The sequence below is a fragment of the Equus przewalskii genome, chromosome 28 (assembly GCF_037783145.1).
Source record: "Equus przewalskii isolate Varuska chromosome 28, EquPr2, whole genome shotgun sequence".
Taxonomy (NCBI): domain Eukaryota; kingdom Metazoa; phylum Chordata; class Mammalia; order Perissodactyla; family Equidae; genus Equus; species Equus przewalskii.
The window spans coordinates 13,825,339-13,845,151 of NC_091858.1; the positions used below are offsets into that span (position 1 = coordinate 13,825,339).

General features: G+C 54.1%; 1 protein-coding gene and 1 long non-coding RNA gene across 3 annotated transcripts in view; one reads left to right on the top strand and one right to left on the bottom strand.

Moving 5' to 3' along the window:
* Nucleotides 1–4,561, bottom strand: part of LOC139080137 (uncharacterized) — a 24,576-nt gene extending 20,015 nt beyond the window's left edge. The window contains exon 1 of one of the 2 annotated variants that reach the window (XR_011534379.1): nucleotides 4,459–4,561. This is a non-coding gene — a long non-coding RNA (uncharacterized lncRNA). Of the gene's footprint in view, nucleotides 1–4,284 lie in introns of both variants that reach the window. The other variant, XR_011534377.1, reaches the window with a different exon arrangement.
* DUSP4 (dual specificity phosphatase 4) lies at nucleotides 2,605–19,684 on the top strand. The gene is made up of 4 exons (XM_008515939.2): nucleotides 2,605–3,635; nucleotides 13,252–13,397; nucleotides 14,840–15,059; nucleotides 15,702–19,684. Exons 1-4 carry the CDS (start codon nucleotides 3,203–3,205, stop codon nucleotides 16,085–16,087), a joined length of 1,185 nt encoding a protein of 394 aa, XP_008514161.2. The 5' UTR covers nucleotides 2,605–3,202; the 3' UTR covers nucleotides 16,088–19,684.
* The last annotated feature ends 129 nt before the right edge of the window (nucleotides 19,685–19,813 follow it).

Genomic DNA, 19,813 nt, shown 5'->3' on the forward strand with positions numbered 1-19,813 from the left:
TGTACCAAATGGCCCACACACTTACAATACCGATAAACAAAATTATCTAGGGTGTTTACATAGAATCCGGATAAACACAAAATTTAAATCTCGTTTGCTGAAATTTACACATCTGAAGGCTAATCCCTGTGTTGAGGAGAGGATTTTTTTGTTGTTGTTAGTCTCTTTCAAAAATCAGGCTTTCGCGTTCGTAATTACAGCAGCTCTTGCCTTAAAAACATTAATTCCAAAGCGGCGGCTCCCGTCCGGGGTGCGGGCGCGCAGGCGCGGACACGCACACGTGGACACACACACACTCACACGCGCCCGCCCACACCCTCTTCCGTGTGACTCGCTTGCGGGATTTACTGGCTTCGCCGCCGCGGATTACTGTCAGGTGCAGAAAGCAAGTCTTTGTTCGGCGGGCATTTTCCTCCCCCCGGATTTGACTGTTATTTACCGGCCACGTGAGCGCTGGGCGGGGGTCGGGCCGGCGGGGAGGCGCCCCAGGCGCGCGGAGACAAAGGCCAGCAGAGCGCGGCCAGTGCGGCCCGGGGACGTCTCCCCAGCTCCTGCGACACGTGCGAAATTGGACCGGACCTGCCTCCCACTGAGAGGCTCTTCCACAAAATGTCCTGTCCAAGCCCTTGGAAATGTGTCGGCGTTTCCCGGGCCGGGGACGTCCCGGCCCGCGGGCCTGCCAGGGGCCGGATTCCTAGGCTGCGAGCGCGCCCGGGACTGTCGGGGTGTGGGGGGTTCCTTGGAAAGGGCGCACGCTTGGGGTACCAAGGAGAGCGCGTCTTTTTTTGGAAAGCCTCACAGCCACCTGAGCAGAATGAGAAACCGGACAGAGGGGCCTTTTGCCCTCGGGAGGGAGTACCGACCCCTCTGGCCCCTGACCTCCTACCCAGAGGGCCCGGAGCCCGAGCTCCGCCACCCGGAGGCCTCGCTCGTTGCGCAGTTGTGGCTCCTTCCAGAGCTGGGACTAGGGTGAGGAAGGCGTCGTGGGCGCAAAATTTAAGGGAGCACCGAAAAGTCAGCAGTCAAAATAAATAATATCGTAATGCAATGCTTTTTTTAAACACTTAAAATTAATGCAAACACAAAACCCGTGATGAACAAAATATTAAATTCTAACCAGAGACAGGATCAGTGCAGTGCCGTGTTGAGCCATTTTGGAGACAGAGGTAAGAGGAAGATCCCCTCGGTTGAGCGGGGCCCCTCACAGCTCACCCGACCCGGCCCGGGGTGTCGCGGGATTCGGGGCGCAGTGGGAGGGCAGGCCTCGGAAGTGGAGGTCCCCTAAGGCCGGGTTAGGGAGTGGAGGGGTGGCCCTGGGGGCCGGAGGTGACAGCTCCGGAGAGCCGCTCCGCCTGGAACAAAGGCAGAGCGGAAGGCCGAGTCGGGGGCGGGAGGGACCCCGCGGGTTCGGCGGCTTCCACCCGCGACCCCGAGGGGAGGACCCGACCCCGCCGCCCCCGAGGCCCCTCTCGGCGGTTCACTCTCACTAACAAGACTTGGCAAGATGTCGGGCGAATAATTTTGCCTTCTGTCGTGTCCCCACCACGACGCGCGCAAACCCCCTGCCAAAAGCAGCCTCTGGGAAATTAAATGCATAAGTAAAACTGGGGGCGGGAGAAAGGCTACATGACCTGGAAAAAGGGAGCAAAGAAGCCTGAATCGGCCCCAGAGCTTATTAAATACTTGACGCGTACATTTCTCTGGGTCTGAGCTTCGCACCGAATGTGGAGTCATTTCCTGAGAAGACGACTCACACGTGTGCGGGAGGGGGGGTGACGACTTTTCCAAAAGCCGAAAACGTCGGGTTCCCCCCCACCACCAGGGTTAAATCAACATCTTTAGGAAGCGTGGAAGGGAGTGGCACCCCGCCTTCCTCCAGGGGCACAACATTCCGGCCATTAATGCCTCCCCCTGGGTCGTAAAGCAACAAACCCAACACCTCGCTCCTCTTCCCGCCCCGGCTTCGGGGCGGGAGGGCTTGCTCTTTCATCTTCTAAGTTGGGGCTTGCCCACGTTCCTCGGGAAGCTATAAAGCTGATTTAATGGCTTAAGGTGAAAATCGATCACGCTAATGCATAAGCTGAAGTCTGAGGAATTGCATTTGAAAAAAGACTGGCCGCGCCGAACGCGCTCGGGGAGCCCGGGGCGAGGAGGTCCCCGGCCCGCCGGCTGCTGAGCGGTGCCCGGTTCTCCTCTCCGCTTCGGGCCCCGGCGCAGACCTGCGAGGCTGTCAGCGGGGGAGCACGGAGGTAAAAAGGGGTGAAACCTCCCAACCGAGCGCTGGCTCCTCGAGGCCGGCTTCTCGGCTGGCGACTTTCTGAACGCCGAACGCCGCAGCCGGGTGGAGGGGCGGCTCGGCCACGCGCGCCGGGCGGGCCACGAGCCGCGGAGGCCGGGGAGGCGCCGCCCGCTCCATTCACAAAGTCCGGGCGCTGCAGCCCGCCTGCCGGGCGGAGGCCGCCTCCCTCTTCCTCTCGCCCTCGGTTTTATGAATGGGCCCGCCGGCGAGCACCGCGCGCCCTGTTTACTCCGCTCTTTGTGACGTCAAGTCCCCGTGACCGGGCGCAAGCGGCCGGCACTCCATTCACGCGCCGGGGAGGGGGCAGGAGGAGGGGCCCGCGGGGCCCGGGGAGCTGGGATGGGGCGGGGAGAGAGCGCGCGGGGCGGGGGAGGGCGCCAGGCCCAGAATGGAAAGAGGCGGGGCCTCGAGAGGTAGTAATGAATCTGCCCCCTCCCGGGGGAGAGCCGAGGAGCATTAATAAATCTCTAAGCCGAGGAGGAAACTCTGGCTGGGGCAGAGCGCCGAGCTCCGACTGTTGGTGGGGACCGGCGGCCGGAACCGCAGCGCCGGCGGCGGCGGCGGCGGCGGCTGGAGCAGCACGGCCGGCAAAATACAATAGAGGCAACAACAGAAGGGAGCCCGTGGTCCTCTCCGTAAACACACTCCCCTCCAGCGCCGCCTCCCCCAGCGCGCGCCGTGCTGCCGGGCGCCCGTGGCCGCTCGGACTGCTATGTAACCGCCAGACTGCGCGAGGAAGGGGACCGGAGAGAAGAGGTTCGCCCGGGGGAGCCCCTGGGGGCCAAGTTTGCGGCACTTCTGCACGCGCCCTCCCGTAGCCCTCGCCCGCCCCTTCCTCCGCCCCAGCTGGCCCGGGTGTCCTCTGCCTCCTTGCGTGCCCAGCAGCCGCGGTTCCCGGCGACCATGGTGACGGTGGAGGAGCTGCGGGAGATGGACTGCAGCGTGCTCAAAAGGCTGATGAATCGGGATGAGAACAGCGGCGGCGCCGGCGGCAGCAGCAGCCACGGCGCCCTGGGGCTGCCGAGCGGCGGCAAGTGCCTGCTCCTGGACTGCAGACCGTTCCTGGCGCACAGCGCGGGCTACATCCGAGGCTCGGTCAACGTGCGCTGCAACACCATCGTGCGGCGGCGGGCCAAGGGCTCCGTGAGCCTGGAGCAGATCCTGCCCGCCGAGGAGGAGGTGCGCGCCCGCCTGCGCTCCGGCCTCTACTCGGCGGTCATCGTCTACGACGAGCGCAGCCCGCGCGCCGAGAGCCTCCGCGAGGACAGCACCGTGTCTCTGGTAGTTCAGGCGCTGCGCCGCAACGCCGAGCGCACCGACATCTGCCTGCTCAAAGGTAACCGCGGGCGCCGGGGCGCGAGCTGGAGGCTAGGTGTAGCGGGGCTTGGCGGCCGGGCCGTAACGGGCAGAGGAAGTCTCCGGAGGGCCTCGTGGCTGCGGGAATCCCTGCGCACTCCTTTGTGCGTGTCGGTGTGCAAGTGCGAGCTCTTGAAGTCCTCAGAGGCGGTGAGGGCGCGTTTCCTCCGTCACCTGTAATTCCGCACCCTTCAGGGCGATTCTGCATGTATTTACACTCACTAACTGTCCGGCCTCGGGGGCGAAGCGACCCATCTGCGTTGCCCACCTTCGAGTCCCGGGAAGTGCCACTGTGCGAGTGGGGACAGGTTAGGCCTATCGGTTTGGCGGGCTCGGGCCCTGCACTGAGTCGGACCCCGAGAACCCAAGAGGTGGCGAAGTGGGTGAAGGAGGGTGAGCGCCGAGGTGGGATGGACCCTGCCGGTCTGACTGGGAACCAGCCCTCGGTCAATGCAGAAGGGGAGATCGGCTTGCGGACCCTGTGTGGAGCGTTCTGTATCTCGTTTCCTGCTGCCCAACTCCGAGCTCCACCTGGAAGGTGGCCAACTCCTGCCTCGGGCTAGATCCAGGCTCCGGGAGCCGGGGCGCAGGAGGTCTGAGTATTTGGGAAACGCAAGGCGGCATGGTACCTCTTAAATTCAGGCAGCGGAGAAGTACGACCTTTTGTTCACAGACGGTTCTCGAAGATCAGATGGCGGCGCGTGCTTGATTTAAGTGAACCCTGGAGAAACTCTTTGGGGAGGGGAGGTCTTGTCAAATCTGGAAGTCAGAACCCCAGAAGGACCGGGCGTTATCCAACTTACTGGGGGACCGTGCGCCGGCCGCACCTGCCCGGCGGTGTCGGGCGGCGGTTCTCCGCGACTCGGGCACGGGGTGGGCAGGGGGAGCGAGCAGGGCGCGAGGGGTAGGGGCGCCCCCTGTCGCGCTGCGCCCCTTCCTCCCGCCGCCGCATTCCTCGCATTCTTGCGCCCTAGACGGTCGTAGCCTCAGAAGCCGAGAGGCGTTTCAGACCCGGGCCATCAAAGAGCCGCTCCTTTCCCCCCAGGCGCCCCGCGCCCCCTCCCTCCTTTTCTTTCCTCTCCGGACCCGCTCAGCCGAGAGGAAGGGAGATGGTGGAGGGAGGAGGGGCGGAAACCTCTCCCCATCGCCCCATCCAAAAAGCACAACAAAACTGCTCAGTGCCGACGAGCCGGGTTTGCCCCTGGTGAACAGCGGGGGGCTTTGTTCTCGGCAGTTGTTTCCTGGCCATTTGACCTGTCAGCTGCTGGGGAAATGCTGCTGTTGACCTTTGGTTGAACCACTAAGGCGATTTTGCTGATTTTTCTTTCTCTGGGAGGGGCTGCGTTTTGCACCTCCGATTGAGCCCAGACCTCCTCCCTTCTCCCCAAAGCGCTTTAAGAGAAAGTGCCAGGAAGGGGCTTGCCCCGGAAAGACCGGCCGCTCAGCGGGGGAGCTGGGCGCTGGGGACGGCCGGCCTCGCCTGCCCTGGGCGGCGCGCTGAGCCCGGGGGCCCCCCGCGGGCGTACGGCCAGCGGACTCCCGTGGCCACTACTGTCAGACGCCAGGGTGGGGGGCCAGGCTGTTGAGCACGCCTGCCCTCCCCTGCCGGGTGCTGGCGCTCGTGGGAACGATGAGAGAAATTTCTCTGGGACGAAAGTCCCTTTGAGTGGCTGGGGCTGGCTGGGATGTTCCCCGTGCCGCGCTGCCTTCGAGTCCCTTCGGATTCAGAGCCCGCGCGCGCGCCTTCCTTCGGGGGCCTCTGAACGCAGGACCCTTCTCGGGGTAGGGCCGACCCACGTGGAGTCTGGCTTCGTTTTATTTTATTTTTCTTCCGGGAAGAAATCTGGAGGGGACTGCCCTAGAGCGGCAGCTCGGGGACCTTGGCCCTTGGGCTCCGGGGCGAGCGGACACTTCGACCCCGCTCCCGGAGAGGGAGGCATATTTGGAAGGTTTTCCTACTCCGGCTCGTGGCACCTCCCTGGTCCCCCCGAAAGCCACCGGGAGAGCCCGGAGCCCGATCGTTTCCGAGAGTCGCTCCGCGGATGAGCCGCTGGCGCGAGGCAAATGCTACCTTACAGACTGGGAGACTAGCTCCGGGGAAAATGACAGTCCCCTGGCGGTTGGCGAGGTGCCCGGCCAACGGAAAAGGAGTGTTCGTTCTCAGGGCTGTTTCTTCTCGAGGCCTGCACTGCCTCCTGTTGTCTGACCTGGCGCCGAGGGAGGGCGACCCTCTGCGTCTCAAAGTCGCTACCCTCTGAGATGTCGCCTGGGCGGCAGGTCGCCCTTCGGTCTTCTCAGGACCAGGCCCCGGGAGTAGCCAGGAGAGGTCGAGCTGGGTCTTGATAAGCAAAGGGAGGCTGCCTTTGGTAGCAGTCGCCTAAAATTCACAGAAGTGGGGGGCGGGGGTCTTCCAGCTTGTTCTGTAGAGGTGGTAGGTTATTTTCCTATTTGGGCTAAGCAGAGGCAGTCTTGACAAAATTCCTGCTCCTGGTCTCTGCCCTCTAAGGAGGAGCCGTCCCTAGTGTGGGCAAGCAGAAACAGGGCAGCGTCTGCTCCCGCGCCGGCGCGGGAAGGGCCCGGGAGGAAAGCCAGGCCTCCTCGGTGCCTTGGAGGAGAAGCCGGTGGAAGGGAAGAAAGGTGGGTTCATGGGAGGGGGCCTGGGGGCAGGAACTAAAGGGAAACGCGGACGAAAGCCCTTAGATTATCTTTAGTAAATGCCTGAATGGATTAGGGGTTGGGTAATTTGGTTCCCACCTGAGTTGTTCGTTTTATTTTGCAGCTAATGGGCCTGTGTGTCTCATTTGATGAGTGATGGCGGGTGTGGAGTAAAAGTGGTCAGAGCGAAGCCAGTGGAAGACGAATTGTTGGGTGTCCGCAGTCCTGGGGGGACAGTAAGAACAGAAGAATGTTTCAGAGGTTCTGTTATCCTTCCTGGCCATGGGCTTTCTAATTCTACCAACTAATTCTGTTTAAAAATCTGATTTTTCTATTTCTGTCACTTGGGCAGTTGGTTACTCACTGCAGGTAGTTAATGACTAACGCCACAGGCAAGAATTCATAGTTAAGAGGAAACTTAATATCAATCAAATGCTGCCCAGCCTTTACATTTCCTCATATTACCCAAGTTTTGCTAAAAGCAGTAACCCAAATCACTACATTTTCTGGTCTTTTTGCTAGGAAAAGATTTCCATTGGGGTAAATCTTTTTTTTTCTCCTCCAGCTCATTTTATTTAAAAATCCTGTAAGGCATTTTTAGTGACAGTTTAGAAATTTCAGCTTTCCAAATTTCATTACAGCACAGTACACATCTCCTTTGAAATGCTTTTCTCTCTCCTTCATAAACCCTTGGAGTAGGCTTTCAGACCCCCCTGGTCATTAAAGAAAGACCAAAAGAGCATTTTCTAACCTTAATAGAAGTCATTCTTTACCTCCCATATTCCCCAAATAACAAATCAGTTTGTTACATAGACGATTTCAGGAATAAAAACCTTATCTTTCCTCCTGTCTGAAATTCATCTCAGCTCATGACCTTTGTCAGTCCTTATTCAAGTTCTGGTTTAAAAGCGGTCCTGGAGCTCTTTTGAGAAATTGGGAGGATCAACGAGATAGTCCAGCTTCTCCCTCCAGGTCGGGCCTCACGTACCCCGTAGTCCCCAGGCCTGACCGGACTGCTTCTGACATTACACTTTCTGCAGAAAACGGCCACCAAGGCCAGTGATGAAGGGTGTGGATGGGAGGGTGGGGCTCGACTGGCAGCCCTGGCGACGACTCTGACTCTCATCTGTCTTTTCTCTCTATCCCCATTTGCCCAGCACATCCCAGTCCCCCAGAAGGTCAGTGGCATCGAGCAGCATCGTCCAGGGGTGGGGGTGGGGAGCTGACAGTGCTCGCATCTTCCTCTCAGAGGGAAAAGGACTTGCTTTTCTTCTGGCAGATATGACACAATGCCCATGACAGCCAAAGATTGGGAGTGTCAGAATTATAAAAAATAGTAGGCCTCAAAGGTAATTTCTAACCCCTATTGTAATTCACTAAAGAATTACAACGAATGAAGCAAACTCACTCATTTTTGCCTCATTTGGACTGGATGCTTCTCTGCATGTAAATTGAGTGAGAACCTGATCGTCATTAAGCCCATCACAGCTCCCTTGGGCTTGTCCTCGATGCTTATAGGAGAGGTGGGCTGTCCCCACCACGATGGGCTGCACAGAACTGAGAGAGGGAGTTTTTAAGGAGCCTTTTTAATGAGCCAAGAAATTCCATGAAAAAATGAGAACATCTGAAACCAGATAGCCGGTTTCCTTACTGGGAGGCAGTTTCCACCTACCGAAGAGGAAGTTTGGCAGGAAGAAAAGTTCACTCTCAAACGGAAGCCAGCTTGCTGAAGGCAGCAGATAGTACAGAGGGACCGGAGGGACTGCAAACAAGATCCAGCTCAGGGTGGCCTTAGGTGTCAGCCAGCTGGCCCAGCCCTGCAGGAGGTCTGTGCGTGGAGGCCCAAGGCAAGAAGCCCCCACAGGTAAACTTTAAATACAGCTCAGCATTCCCACAGGCACTTACTGAGTGAACACCCACATCAAGGGAAGTTCTCAGGCAAATGACCTTCAAATGACCGCACACTTTCTTGCTGGTCAGTGTTTGCGTTGTATTGATAAGAGGTCCCTGGAGATCAAGGCCATAAGCCTGTCTGTGAACTGATGATATTCTGAGTGTTGAGAGTCATGGGAAAAAAGCAGCAGCCATATTAAGATCCATGACCATAATCACCACCAAAAGACAGTCTTCCCCATCACAGACCCCATTAAGAGTCCTATTATGGTGGTCCGATCAGAAAGCCTTTCGAGAGCCATTTCACACACATACTCTCCTACCCCTGCTTGGACGGGAGGTGGGTGGAAGGACTCGTGGCCAGCGGGTCATCCTTTGCAGTAAACTTTGAAAACTGCCTTGCTGTGCGAGTGGGTGTGAGAAAGAGAAAAGAGCAGGGAGTCGGACTGTAGATGTGGCACTCCTCAAGAAAGTTGGGTGAAAAATTACATTTCTTTCTTTCCCCCTAGACTTCAAGTTTTCAAATTCAGATGAGAAAATGGGAGTTTTAAGACTAGAAAGTCTATTATTAAATAAGAAACATGGGAAAAACAGGTCAAAATTAGATATCTGTTACGGAATTACGTTCAACAGGATGTAGGAAAACCGGGTGGAATTCATTGGTATGTCTGTTAGGAAATTGTATTCAGAAGACGGAAATGCAGAATTGGGTACCGGCTGTCAGTGTGTAGTTTGCAAATAAGTAGATCATGGACATTTAGGATCACAGAATATTGGAACTTAGAGATGATAGTCTGAAATTCTTATATTCTGAGGGTGGTAAAACCGTTCAGGAGGGAATGTGCTTGCTCAAGCCCCCCACGGCGCAGGCTGGGAGTTCGACCCACGTGGCACCTGCAGGAGCCTGTGTGTACAGCGGGAATAAGCCTTCCCTCTCATGAGTTTTGGCTAACACTTGGTGATCTAAATCTGGCTCCTGCTGCTCTCCATCATGACCCAGTATAGGGATACAGACACACCTGAAACCAGAGGTCCATGAAATTATATCCTTTTTAGTGCGATGCATTCTAGTAGTTTCTATCCTATTTCATTAAATAAAAAATGCTGGTCATGACTCCCTCTTGAGAACCTGTAGTTAAGAGAGCACTGGAAAGAAGCTGCGTTTGGTGAAATGTCAGCAGTGCCCTCTTCAGCTCATTTCTGTTTCTGCATGAAGGGTCTGTGTCTTCATGTGATGAAACCAGCAGGCTGAGACCCCTTAGAGAGGGACCACCAGGAAGGCAGAGATGGGCAAGCAGCTGGGTGGGCTCCTGATGGCCACATTAGAAGTGGCTTTGATGGGGCCTGCCCCGAGGCCAGGTGGTTGAGTTCACATGCTCCGCTTTCACAGCCCAGGGTTTCGCCTGTTCGGATCCTGGGTGCAGGCCTAGCACCGCTCATCAGGCCATGCTGAGGCAGTGTCCCGTATAGCAGAGCTATAAGGACCTACAAATATACAACTATGTACTAGGGAGCTTTGGGGAGAAGAAGAGAAAAAAAAGAAGACTGGCAACAGATGTTAGCTCAGGGCCAATCTTTAAAAAAAAAGTCAGCTTTGAGGCCAGTGGGCTGAATGCCGGTCCTGCTCCTGGGGGCTGCCCTGCACCTCAGTTCCCTTTTCTGTAAAATTGGGGCTAGTCAGGCCTTTCTCAAGGGCTGCTGGTTGGACATGTGGATGGAACGAGCCTGGTACCTAGTGGGCTGTCATTTTTATTCACATGGATCTGATACCCAGAGATGACTTCCTGGGGGGTGGCCTCGTGGGGTGTGGACTGGCGTGGTTCCTGACTTGTCCCCTTCCATCTGCGCCGCCTGGCCTGCATGCCCCTGCTCCAGCATCGCAGAGTCTGCTCCTCCCCGGCCCTGGCCCCCGCCAGAGGAGCTCCTTTGGGGATGCTCCTTGTAACAACCAGCCACAGAACCTCAAAAGCTAGCGGGAGCTCAGGAGAGAGAACCCCCTTCATTGCTGCCCCCCGTCAGGGATGCCACCCTCCAGTGCTCTCCCGTTCCTTGGGCTAATCTGCTTCTTCAGATCCTTTCAGATCGCCGGAGGGAAGTGACCTTTCAGTAATCCTTTTCCTGCTCCGTTCTAATGGTGGCTTTCCCAACCGTTGCTGTCTCCCTGTCCTGTTAGGAGCAGCCTGGAGGGAGATGACAAATGATCTCCCTCAGGCCTGGTCTGGCCTCTGGGTCACCTCTGTCCTGCCCGCTGGGCCACTTGCGCCCCCATCTGCCACACCCTCAAGGGTCAGCTGGGGATCCCTCCACGGGATTGGTTGATGATCGATGGGGAGCTAGCGGATGTCCCTGGCTGGGAAGGACGCTGAGCTCAGGAAGCGCCGTACCCACACTTCCGCTGTCTAACTACTAGGTCTCAAGATTCCGACTGGAAAAAAATAAGTAAAGCTCTAGAGGAGGAAGCTGTCCAAAGTCTTGGAAGTTGGCAGTAATGCTGGAGTCCCCTTGTAGGTGCCATAAAAGGAGACCTTCATTATGAGTCTCCCCGAGGCCAGGCGCAGAGTGCTGGCTGTCCCAGTCAGTCCTTGAAGGATGCCGCATGTGGTTGTTTCATCACATTTTACAGATGAGGAGGAGGCTCAGAGAGGTTCAGTGACAGCCCCAGGCTGCACAGCTGATGATTCACCGGGTGGTTGGGATTCAGCTCAGACCTCTGAGTCTCACTGCAAAGGCTGTGTGCTCAGCGATGGGAAGAGCATTCTCTCAACCACCGTGAGGCTCCTCCCCTTCCTGCCCTCAGAGGTGCTTCTCCTCGGTGACCTTGGACCTGGCCCTGGCTTCCTGTGCCTCCACCACCCACTTTCGGGGGGGCGGGGGGTCGCGCTTCTCTGCCTGTCTAGGTGATAAGCTTTGGGGGGCACCACTCATGCCTTACATTTCTTTGAAAAAAGTGTGTTTTGATAGCTCAAATTAACACAAGGATCATTTTATTAAAAAGATTCCAAATCCTATAGAGCTATCTGGAGTAAAAAGTGGTGGATTTTTATGTAGGCGTTCAGTGATGGCTTGTTGATCCATCCATTTCCCCTCCCACTTTCTCCAAAGGGGAGCATTTGCTGAAGTTTCTTGGCCCAGAGGCCCATGGCAGGGACTTCAGCTCAAGACGTTTGCTGGCTCTTCTTCTGCCCTGCTCTGTCCACTGCATTTGGGGCAGCAGTGTTTGCAGCTTTATAAGGGGGGTGACAGGGTGATAATGGCAGGGAGGGGTGCCCCTGCGATGAGAGGACCTCTAAGAGCACCGGAACGTCTGAAACTGGCAGTGGTGGCCCCTGCAGCAGGTTTTCCATCCAGGGAGGCTGGTCATTATGACTCAGCAGGAGCGGGGGCCTGTGACCAGAGAGAGATCCGTTTATATCCTGAGGGAGGGAGTGGAGGGGAATCGAGAAGCCTCCGGTCAGAGAGGAAAAAATGTCTGCCCTGTTTCTGTAAGCCTTATGATGTGGCAAAGAATCACTTGCCTTCCTCTCCAAGGCCGTTGTTTCTAGGGCTGGGATTCAGGGCAAGTAATTGACTAACCATCACATGGCTGCATGTTGGAAGATCACCCTGAACCATTACAGGGAACAGTGGCACCATAGCGCTCTGTTGTAAGGATTTAAAGGTCCAGCTACATACATGACTGTCAGTTGAATGGGTCCATTAGCGTGATTGTTCCACTAATGAATTCAGTGGTTGCAGGCCCTACTGAATTAATTTATTTTTACGTAAGTTTGCGGGTTTTTTGGGGGGGGTGTATAATTGACATATAACATTATGTTAGTTTCAGGTGTATAATGTAATGATTCAATATTTGTCTATATTGCAAAATGATCACCACAATAAAAGTCTAGTTAACATCTGTCACCATACATGGTTAAAAGTTTTTTTTTTCTTGTGATTAGAATTTTTAGGATCTACTCTCTTAGCAGCTTTCAAATATGCGATACAGTATTATAAACTATAATCACCCTGCTGTAATTACGTCTCCAGGACTGACTTGTTTTATAACTGGAATTTTGTACCTTTTGACCCTCTTCATCTGCTGAATTAATTTATAATCCATCTTGGGTCCTACAGAAACTGCAAAAGTAAAAATGCAAGCAGGGCCAAATACTGACAGTAGATGGTAAGTGACCCACAGAGCAAGGGCCCAGAGACCGCAAGAAAATCAGAGATGCAGGCTGAGCGCCTTGTCCTCTTGTCTCTTCTCTCGGTGTTTCTCTGCCCATCCCCGCCCAGCTGGCACTTCCCTGCTCGCACTAACACTATTCCCCATAAGTTGGCCATTTATCTTTTTTTACGTAAAAGACTCGTTTCCCCGGAAGATAATCCCGTAGATAACCATTCCAGGGCTTAGCAACTCTCAGGTCAGGAAATCCTCCTTTGCCCCAAACCTGTATGTAGCAAGAGGGATTTATTTAGATTTAAGCCTGTTTCCTCTTGTTTTGGCTCCTTGTTGATGGAACAGCTGTTCACGAGGCCTCGCGATTGGCATCTGTTCTGTTGCTGAGATCCAGAAGGGCTGGTGCCAGGGTATTTTTTTCCTTCTCTCCCACATTGGAGGACCTCTTCAGAGGAAGCACTGAAGTTGGGGGATGACAGCTTTGCAGGTCCCAGGGCCCAGCTGCAGGCTGCCCAAGCACTCATGAAAACCCACAGTGGCCATTCCCTCTTTCATGCTTTGTCATCACCCTACGGAGCTCCTCTGCAAAAAGTCCCTTCTGCATACCCCTTGCACAGCTTGCTTTGTGTATCTGCATCCCATACCAAAGTCTCGTCCAAAAAGCTTTACTGCCAGTCTTCAGGATTTAGCCGCGACCAAATGTGGGTTCTGCATCTCTGAAAAATACTCCATAGCCTGTATCTCTGGGTCCACAGCGCCACCCAGTGGCAAATGTGGATCCAGCCAGCCCCAGCTTCCCAACTGCTCTCAGTCCTGGGTAGGATTCAAGCGCTTCCCGGTTTCCTGCTGGCTTAGTGATGCCCCTAACCTGCTTCTTTCTCCTTTACAGGTGGCTATGAGAGGTTTTCCTCCGAATACCCGGAATTCTGTTCCAAAACCAAGTCCCTGGCAGCCATCCCACCTGCTGTGTCCCCAAGCGCCCCCGAGTCCTTGGACCTGGGCTGCGGCTCCTGTGGAACCCCCCTGCACGACCAGGTTGGGAGGGGCTTCTGTTCAGAGCTCTGCTTTTCACGGGCTTTGGACGCAGTACCTCAACTTGGGGAGAACGTGGTGAACCGCGAGTATGGGGTGGGATGTTAGGTGGGTTAGGAATAAATTCCATTTGTTCCTTGGAATTCTTCCCCTTCCCTCTCTTAGTACCCTTGCTTTCAAAAAATATATAAAGACATAACTCGCTGAGTAGCCACTAGAGTTATGTGCAGACAAGCGAGGAGGCCGGCTGGAGTGGGAAGGGTGTGACCCGCCATGTAGGAAGCTGAGAGACACCCTCCTTTGAAGGAGTGGCCTGTGGACCCCCAGCCCTGATCTACAACAGTCCGCTTGTCCCTCATGTACGACCCAACTGTAAACACCAAATGGACATAAATGGTCAGCCAACCCTCCCCTAAGAAAATCAACTCAAGCTACCACACTTCTTACAAACCCACCCCTTCCAGCCCTTTCATTTAGATGGAGAGAGAGTGAATTTATGGGGTCCAGCAATTTTGCTCCCCAAATCCCAGATCACTCGCGTGGCCCTGACTCAGAAAACTGTCATTAATTTAAGCCAACATTACTTCATTTTACCAAGGTCCCTCCTCTTGTCTGTGAGGCTGACATGGTGTCTGCTTTTTTTTTTTTTTAATTGAGTCTGGCGTAGGTTCATGTTTTAACTTTTTTTTTTTTTAAAGATTGGCACCTGGGGTAACAACTGTTGCCAATCTTCCTTTGTTTTTTTTTTTTAAGGATTGGCACCTGGGCTAAGAACCGTTGCCAATCTTTGTTTTTTTTTTTTTTTTCTGCTTTATCTCCCCAACCCCTGTACACAGTTGTATATCTTAGTTGCAGGTCCTTCTAGTTGTGGGATGTGGGACGCCGCCTCAACGTGGCCTGATGAGCGGTGCCATGTCCGTGTCCAGGATCCGAACCCTGGGCCACCGCAGCAGAGCGCACGAACTTAACCACTCGGCCACGGAGCCGGCCCCTGGTGTCTGCTTTTGACGTGCCAAGAGAAGGCTTACCCAACCATAAGTCCCTAAACCACAAAACACATAGCTTGATGATTAGCAGGTGCAAGCTCTGAATGTCACAGTGTGGCAAGCCAGCCTCGTGTCTGCCCCTCCATTCATCACAGGGGAGGTAGGCTGCTGGAGCCAATGGGAGGGGCCCCCAAAACTTTCCCTGTCCTGGCTTCTCTGCCCACAGCAGAGTGGAGTGTAAAGGCTGGAGACGTCCCACTGAGCCCCTTGTTCCCTCCAGGAGCCCCTGTGGATGAGGGGAGACCTGGAAGGCTGTGTCCACAGGCATTCTCCCCAGGGTCTGTGCAAGCCCACCTCAGGCTGGCTTCCCTCCCCCCGGCCCAAGCCCCCCACTGGCCCTTTTCCTAGCTGCCCACACTCATGATGCCTGGGGGCCCTTGTTTTCCCTTTCTGGTGCAGGGGGGTCCTGTGGAGATCCTTCCCTTCCTCTACCTCGGCAGTGCCTACCATGCAGCCCGGAGAGACATGCTGGACGCCCTGGGGATCACGGCCCTGTTGAACGTCTCCTCCGACTGCCCCAACCACTTTGAAGGACACTATCAGTACAAGTGCATCCCGGTGGAAGACAACCACAAGGCTGACATCAGCTCCTGGTTCATGGAAGCCATCGAGTATATCGGTAGGCTGGCCCTGGCTGGGGTCCCGGGGCCCAGGTCGGGTGGGGAGGATGAGAGGGAACCAGTTGTAACTCATGTGTTGAAGGAGGGATTTAGGAGATGCTGTATCCAGGGTGTACCCAGTTTGCATCCTCCTCCACAGGAAGGCCTGCCCACTGGATGTTGCGTTGGGTGGGGATAGGAAGACAAACTCCCACGTCTGCCAGTACTGTTGGCTTACAGAGCCAATAACCTTTCCTTCCGTGTCTTCAGGTCTCTAGACCCATAAGGCTTTGGGGATAAGGAGGAAGACAAAGAAAGGGAGAAATGGGTCGTTGGTTTTGTTTCTGCAAATGGAAATCCTTGACTGTGTGTTGGGGTTTAACTGGCTTTAGCACAAGTTTTTCCTAAGTGGAGTGCATTTCTTCAGTTAAGTCTCAAAAATATCCCAGAAGGGGTGGAATGCTAGGATATTTTAGTCCCTCCCACGTGGGTTTCTTCCCTCCCCTTTCAGCCGAGAACGCTTCTTCCCTCAGTGGGAGTGTCCCATCCTCCATGCTTCTCAAATCCTCCCGCACCCCGCGTTCTGGCTCAGGCCCCCTGCACCTGCCGTTAGGTGAAGGCGCAGGACCGCCGAGGGCACTAATCGCGTCTCTCTGCCCCAGATGCGGTGACGGACTGCCGCGGGCGGGTGCTGGTGCACTGCCAGGCGGGCATCTCGCGCTCGGCCACCATCTGCCTGGCCTACCTGATGATGAAGAAGCGGGTGAGGCTGGAGGAGGCGTTTGAGTTCGTCAAGCAGCGGCGGAGCATCATCTCGCCCAACTTCAGCTTCATGGGGCAGCTGCTGCAGTTCGAGTCGCAGGTGCTGGCCACGTCCTGTGCCGTGGAGGCCGCCAGCCCTTCCGGGCCCTTGCGGGAGCGGGGCAAGGCCACCCCCACCCCCACCTCGAAGTTTGTCTTCAGCTTCCCAGTCTCCGTGGGTGTGCACTCGGCCCCCAGCAGCCTGCCCTACCTGCACAGCCCCATCACCACCTCCCCCAGCTGTTAGAGCCACTCTGGGAACCCCAAAACCAGTCGGCTTCTGGCAAGGGTTAGGTGGGCCATGTGTGGGCAGCAAGTCGGGACTTGCTGGGGGCAGGCGACCAAGCTCCTTCCCATCCATTTCTCCTTGGCCAACCATGGGGCCAGCTAGAATGGCAATAAGGACTGAATACATATAAAAAGCAAACAAACAAAACACTCCAACTTACAGCAATAATGGCTGCCTCAGCAGGCAGGGGAGCCCTTGGTTTGGTTTATGTGTCAGTTTTACTTTTCAGATAGGAATTTGTTACCTCATTTTTTGAAGCAGTAAGGCTTGAAGTTATGAAACCCACAGATCCTGGCAAACGTGCGCACCCAGTTTGATTTACGGGGAGAGGGCGGGCGGGAGGGAAAGAAACCGGAAGAAAACAGGTCTGCCGGAAGTGCCTGGTTCTCTGTGCTTGGTCCCTTTTTGTTTTCCTAGTTAGAGGAATTTTTTTTTTTAAAGAAATCTTTGAGGACATGATTTTCCTTTCTGAGTCACCCACAGGTGAATAATTATGCTTAATAATAAATAAAAGTATTTATTAAGAGTTTCCTTGGAGTATGTAAGTACAAGGAGTCTAGTGACAGTGGATTTAGGATGTATTTATGTTGATGTCCATCAGCCGAGCACAAGAGCCTGCGAGCCTCAAAGCACTGAGGGAGTCAGTGGTGTCTCCTCCATGTGGACCAGTTAGCATGACGATCAGCTTGCACTGGGTGCCACTGAGAAGCAGGCCAGGGCGGGTGGGAGGAGGAAGAAAGGAAAGGATGACATTTTAGTTGCTTTTGAAGCTGGTTTCTGGGCACATAGACCACTGATGCCGTAAACCACAATACCACCTTCTCTCTCTGATGATCGGTAACTCAGTTTGGCGGTGGGAGCATTTGCTTACAGGCCTGCCTGAGGACTTGTATACCATCTGTGATAAATGCTATACCATATATGGTGCTCCTGAAAAATTGGGTGCAATTCAGATTTTCCCACAGCAAATCATCTGGCAAGGCCATTGGGAAAACCAGCTAACTAGAGACAGGTCGGAAATGGATCCTTTTCTAAGTGGAAGCACCATCTCTTTTTGCATAGATTGGAGTTTTTAATTGTAGGGGGTTTACTCTATACCAAGAAATTCTTGTGTTCTTCAAATTCCTAGTTTAGGTGAATATTTTTAAAGGCCCTCTTTTGAATAAAAAGAGGGGCGTGGACACCACATTTCAGGTCTCGCTGAGGGCTAGAATGGCAGAAGAGCGTGAGTGAGGAGTCGGGCAGACTCTGCTTGGGAGCTGGCTGCTGGGCTTCCGTGACGGGCATGCAGGGCACTTGGGTGCCACTGTGGAATCCTTCCATGGGATAATGCCATCTTAAGGGACCTTTCCAAATGGAGGAATGGCTTTTGGAGGAAGAAGGATGTTTTCTGTGGTTTGGACTTGGGGGGAGGGAGGAGGGAACAAGCTCCATGTCGTTTCATTTGTAGTGTCGTGGAACAGTGTTGTCACAGAGTGCCAGATTAGAGGTAATTGCAAACTTGTCTAGAAACGAGAGCATGTTTCTTTTAGCCCTTTGAGAATCTACATCTAAATGAACATTCTTGCTCACCCGTAAATAACTTCAAGCCTCAATGTCAGAATAGTGTTGGAATGCTCTTTCTCACCCTGGCATCCCAGACAGGACCAGGTTGGTTACATTTCCTTCCAGAAACATAAACCTGTGTTGGCATCATTTGTCTTGCCTTTTGTCAAGCCCGTCTCTGGGTGAGGCCCAAGTTCCCGCTTCCTGTTTTGAGAAAAGCCTGGGGCTCCCTCCTTCCCCAGGAGCTGCTTGGCTGAATAGTGAGGGGTAAGCCATGGAGGGGTTGGGGTTCCTGGACAATGGTCCTATTTAGAGACGGCACGGTTGGACGTTCCCATTTTTTCCGTGCCTCCTGGAAGTCGCTTCTTGTTTTGTGATGAATGCAGTCAAGTGGGTTCTGCAGCTGAAAGAGTGATGGGTTCCAGCAGCAGAGAGGGGAGGGCAAGAAGCCTGGAACAGATTCACTTTTTATAGAATGAGTCTACACTTGCCAAAACCTGCGTATCCTGCTTTCCCAGACTGGATTCCAACCACACGGACAGTCGGAGCTCAGGACCAGCCCCAGACATGCCTTTCCCCTGCTTTCCAAGTCAAGTCTTCACCACAATGTCAGACTGCTATTTATAAAGCCATTTTCTTTGTACTTGATAACAGCATGAGTCCCCAAACTCTTAGAAATTAAATAGGAAATTGGCTTGATTGGAAAAGGGGATTTGGGGTCGTTATTCTCCCATCAGAAGCCTCTTGAATGACTTAGAAGTGTTCTAAGGAAGACACCATGGCAGGGTCAGTCCAGTGGGTTTCAACAGAAATCCCTCCCATGGAATGATTTCTGGTGACGTGAAATTTCTGTAATGGCCAAAAAGCATTGCCGCTTGCACTGATTATCAACTGTGCTGTTGTCTACAAAAGGCTGTAGACTCACTGGATCTTTCTATAGAGACTGGGGAGTGCTGCCAGTTCCCTCCTGGAATCTTGTGTGACCCAAGGGTGCTGGTGGAGCCCTCAGGGAAATGGGCCTCCTCTCCCACGGAGCAGTAGTAGGCTGAAGCTGCTCATGAGCAGGTGGCCGGGAGCTCCCAGCTGCGGTCTTTCCCTTCCTGATGCCGTTTTCCTCAGGTGCTCATTCCAGCTGGATTCCAGACTTTTCAACGAAGTTGGGAAGCCATGAGGAAACATTTAAAATCCTTGGGAAGGCGGCCAGAGGGAGGTAGGATGGTTGATTCAGGTGTGAGGGGAAGGGGCTGTTAGACTGGCCTCTAAGCCGGTAGTTTTAAGGCAGTGGTTCACCTTGGCTGCCCATTAGCATCAACTGGGGAGCTTTCAAAACCTTGCTCCTAGGCTATCCCAGACCAATTAAACCAGCATTTCTGGAGAAGGGACACAGGCATCAGTATGTTTCAGAGCGCCCAAGTGCTGTCCATGTGTAACCAATTTGGGGAACTGCTTTCTGGATGGCAAGGTGCTGTTGGAGGCTGGGTCTTCATAACACAGAGTTGACTTGTCTCACAGAAACCACAGCCTGAGTTTGTCACTGGCTCAGCATAGTCTCACTGCCAGTCCCAGCCTGGCTGAGGGACAAGATGGTTTCTCTCAGGAGCTCAAGGAGCATGTGACCTCCTGAACAGGGCACCCTTTCATGCCCCTTGCAAGTCAGCTGATCTGTGCAGCATTGTTGGGAAACTGAATACAGTGTCTGGATGTTGATGTTTTTCCTCTTTGAAGATATCCCTCCCCCCAGGAGCACCCTGCCCTTCCTCAGAGTTTATGAGTCACACGAGGAAGAGGCTTCTTCAAGACAGAGCAATGCAATACTTGTAACTTCTGTAAATAGCCCCATCTTTCAGAGTGATGTCATTTCTACATTTGATATGCTTGTATTTCCGTAGGATGTATATAGTTTAGGGAATTTTTTTGTTTGGTTTTGTTTTTTTAGAAAAGTCAACATGTCTGTTTTTATTTATTGCTTGAAAAAGATCATTTGAAGAAAAATAAATACATTTCCAACCACCTCTGGCTTGGTTCATCTTTTCCTTGAAAACTGTGCTGCTACAGTGACTTGGAAGGGGGAGAGAGAAGATCTGGGTCATTTGACCATCTTGCTTGTTTAGTAATGTCTGTAGTGGAGACTGGCCCCCA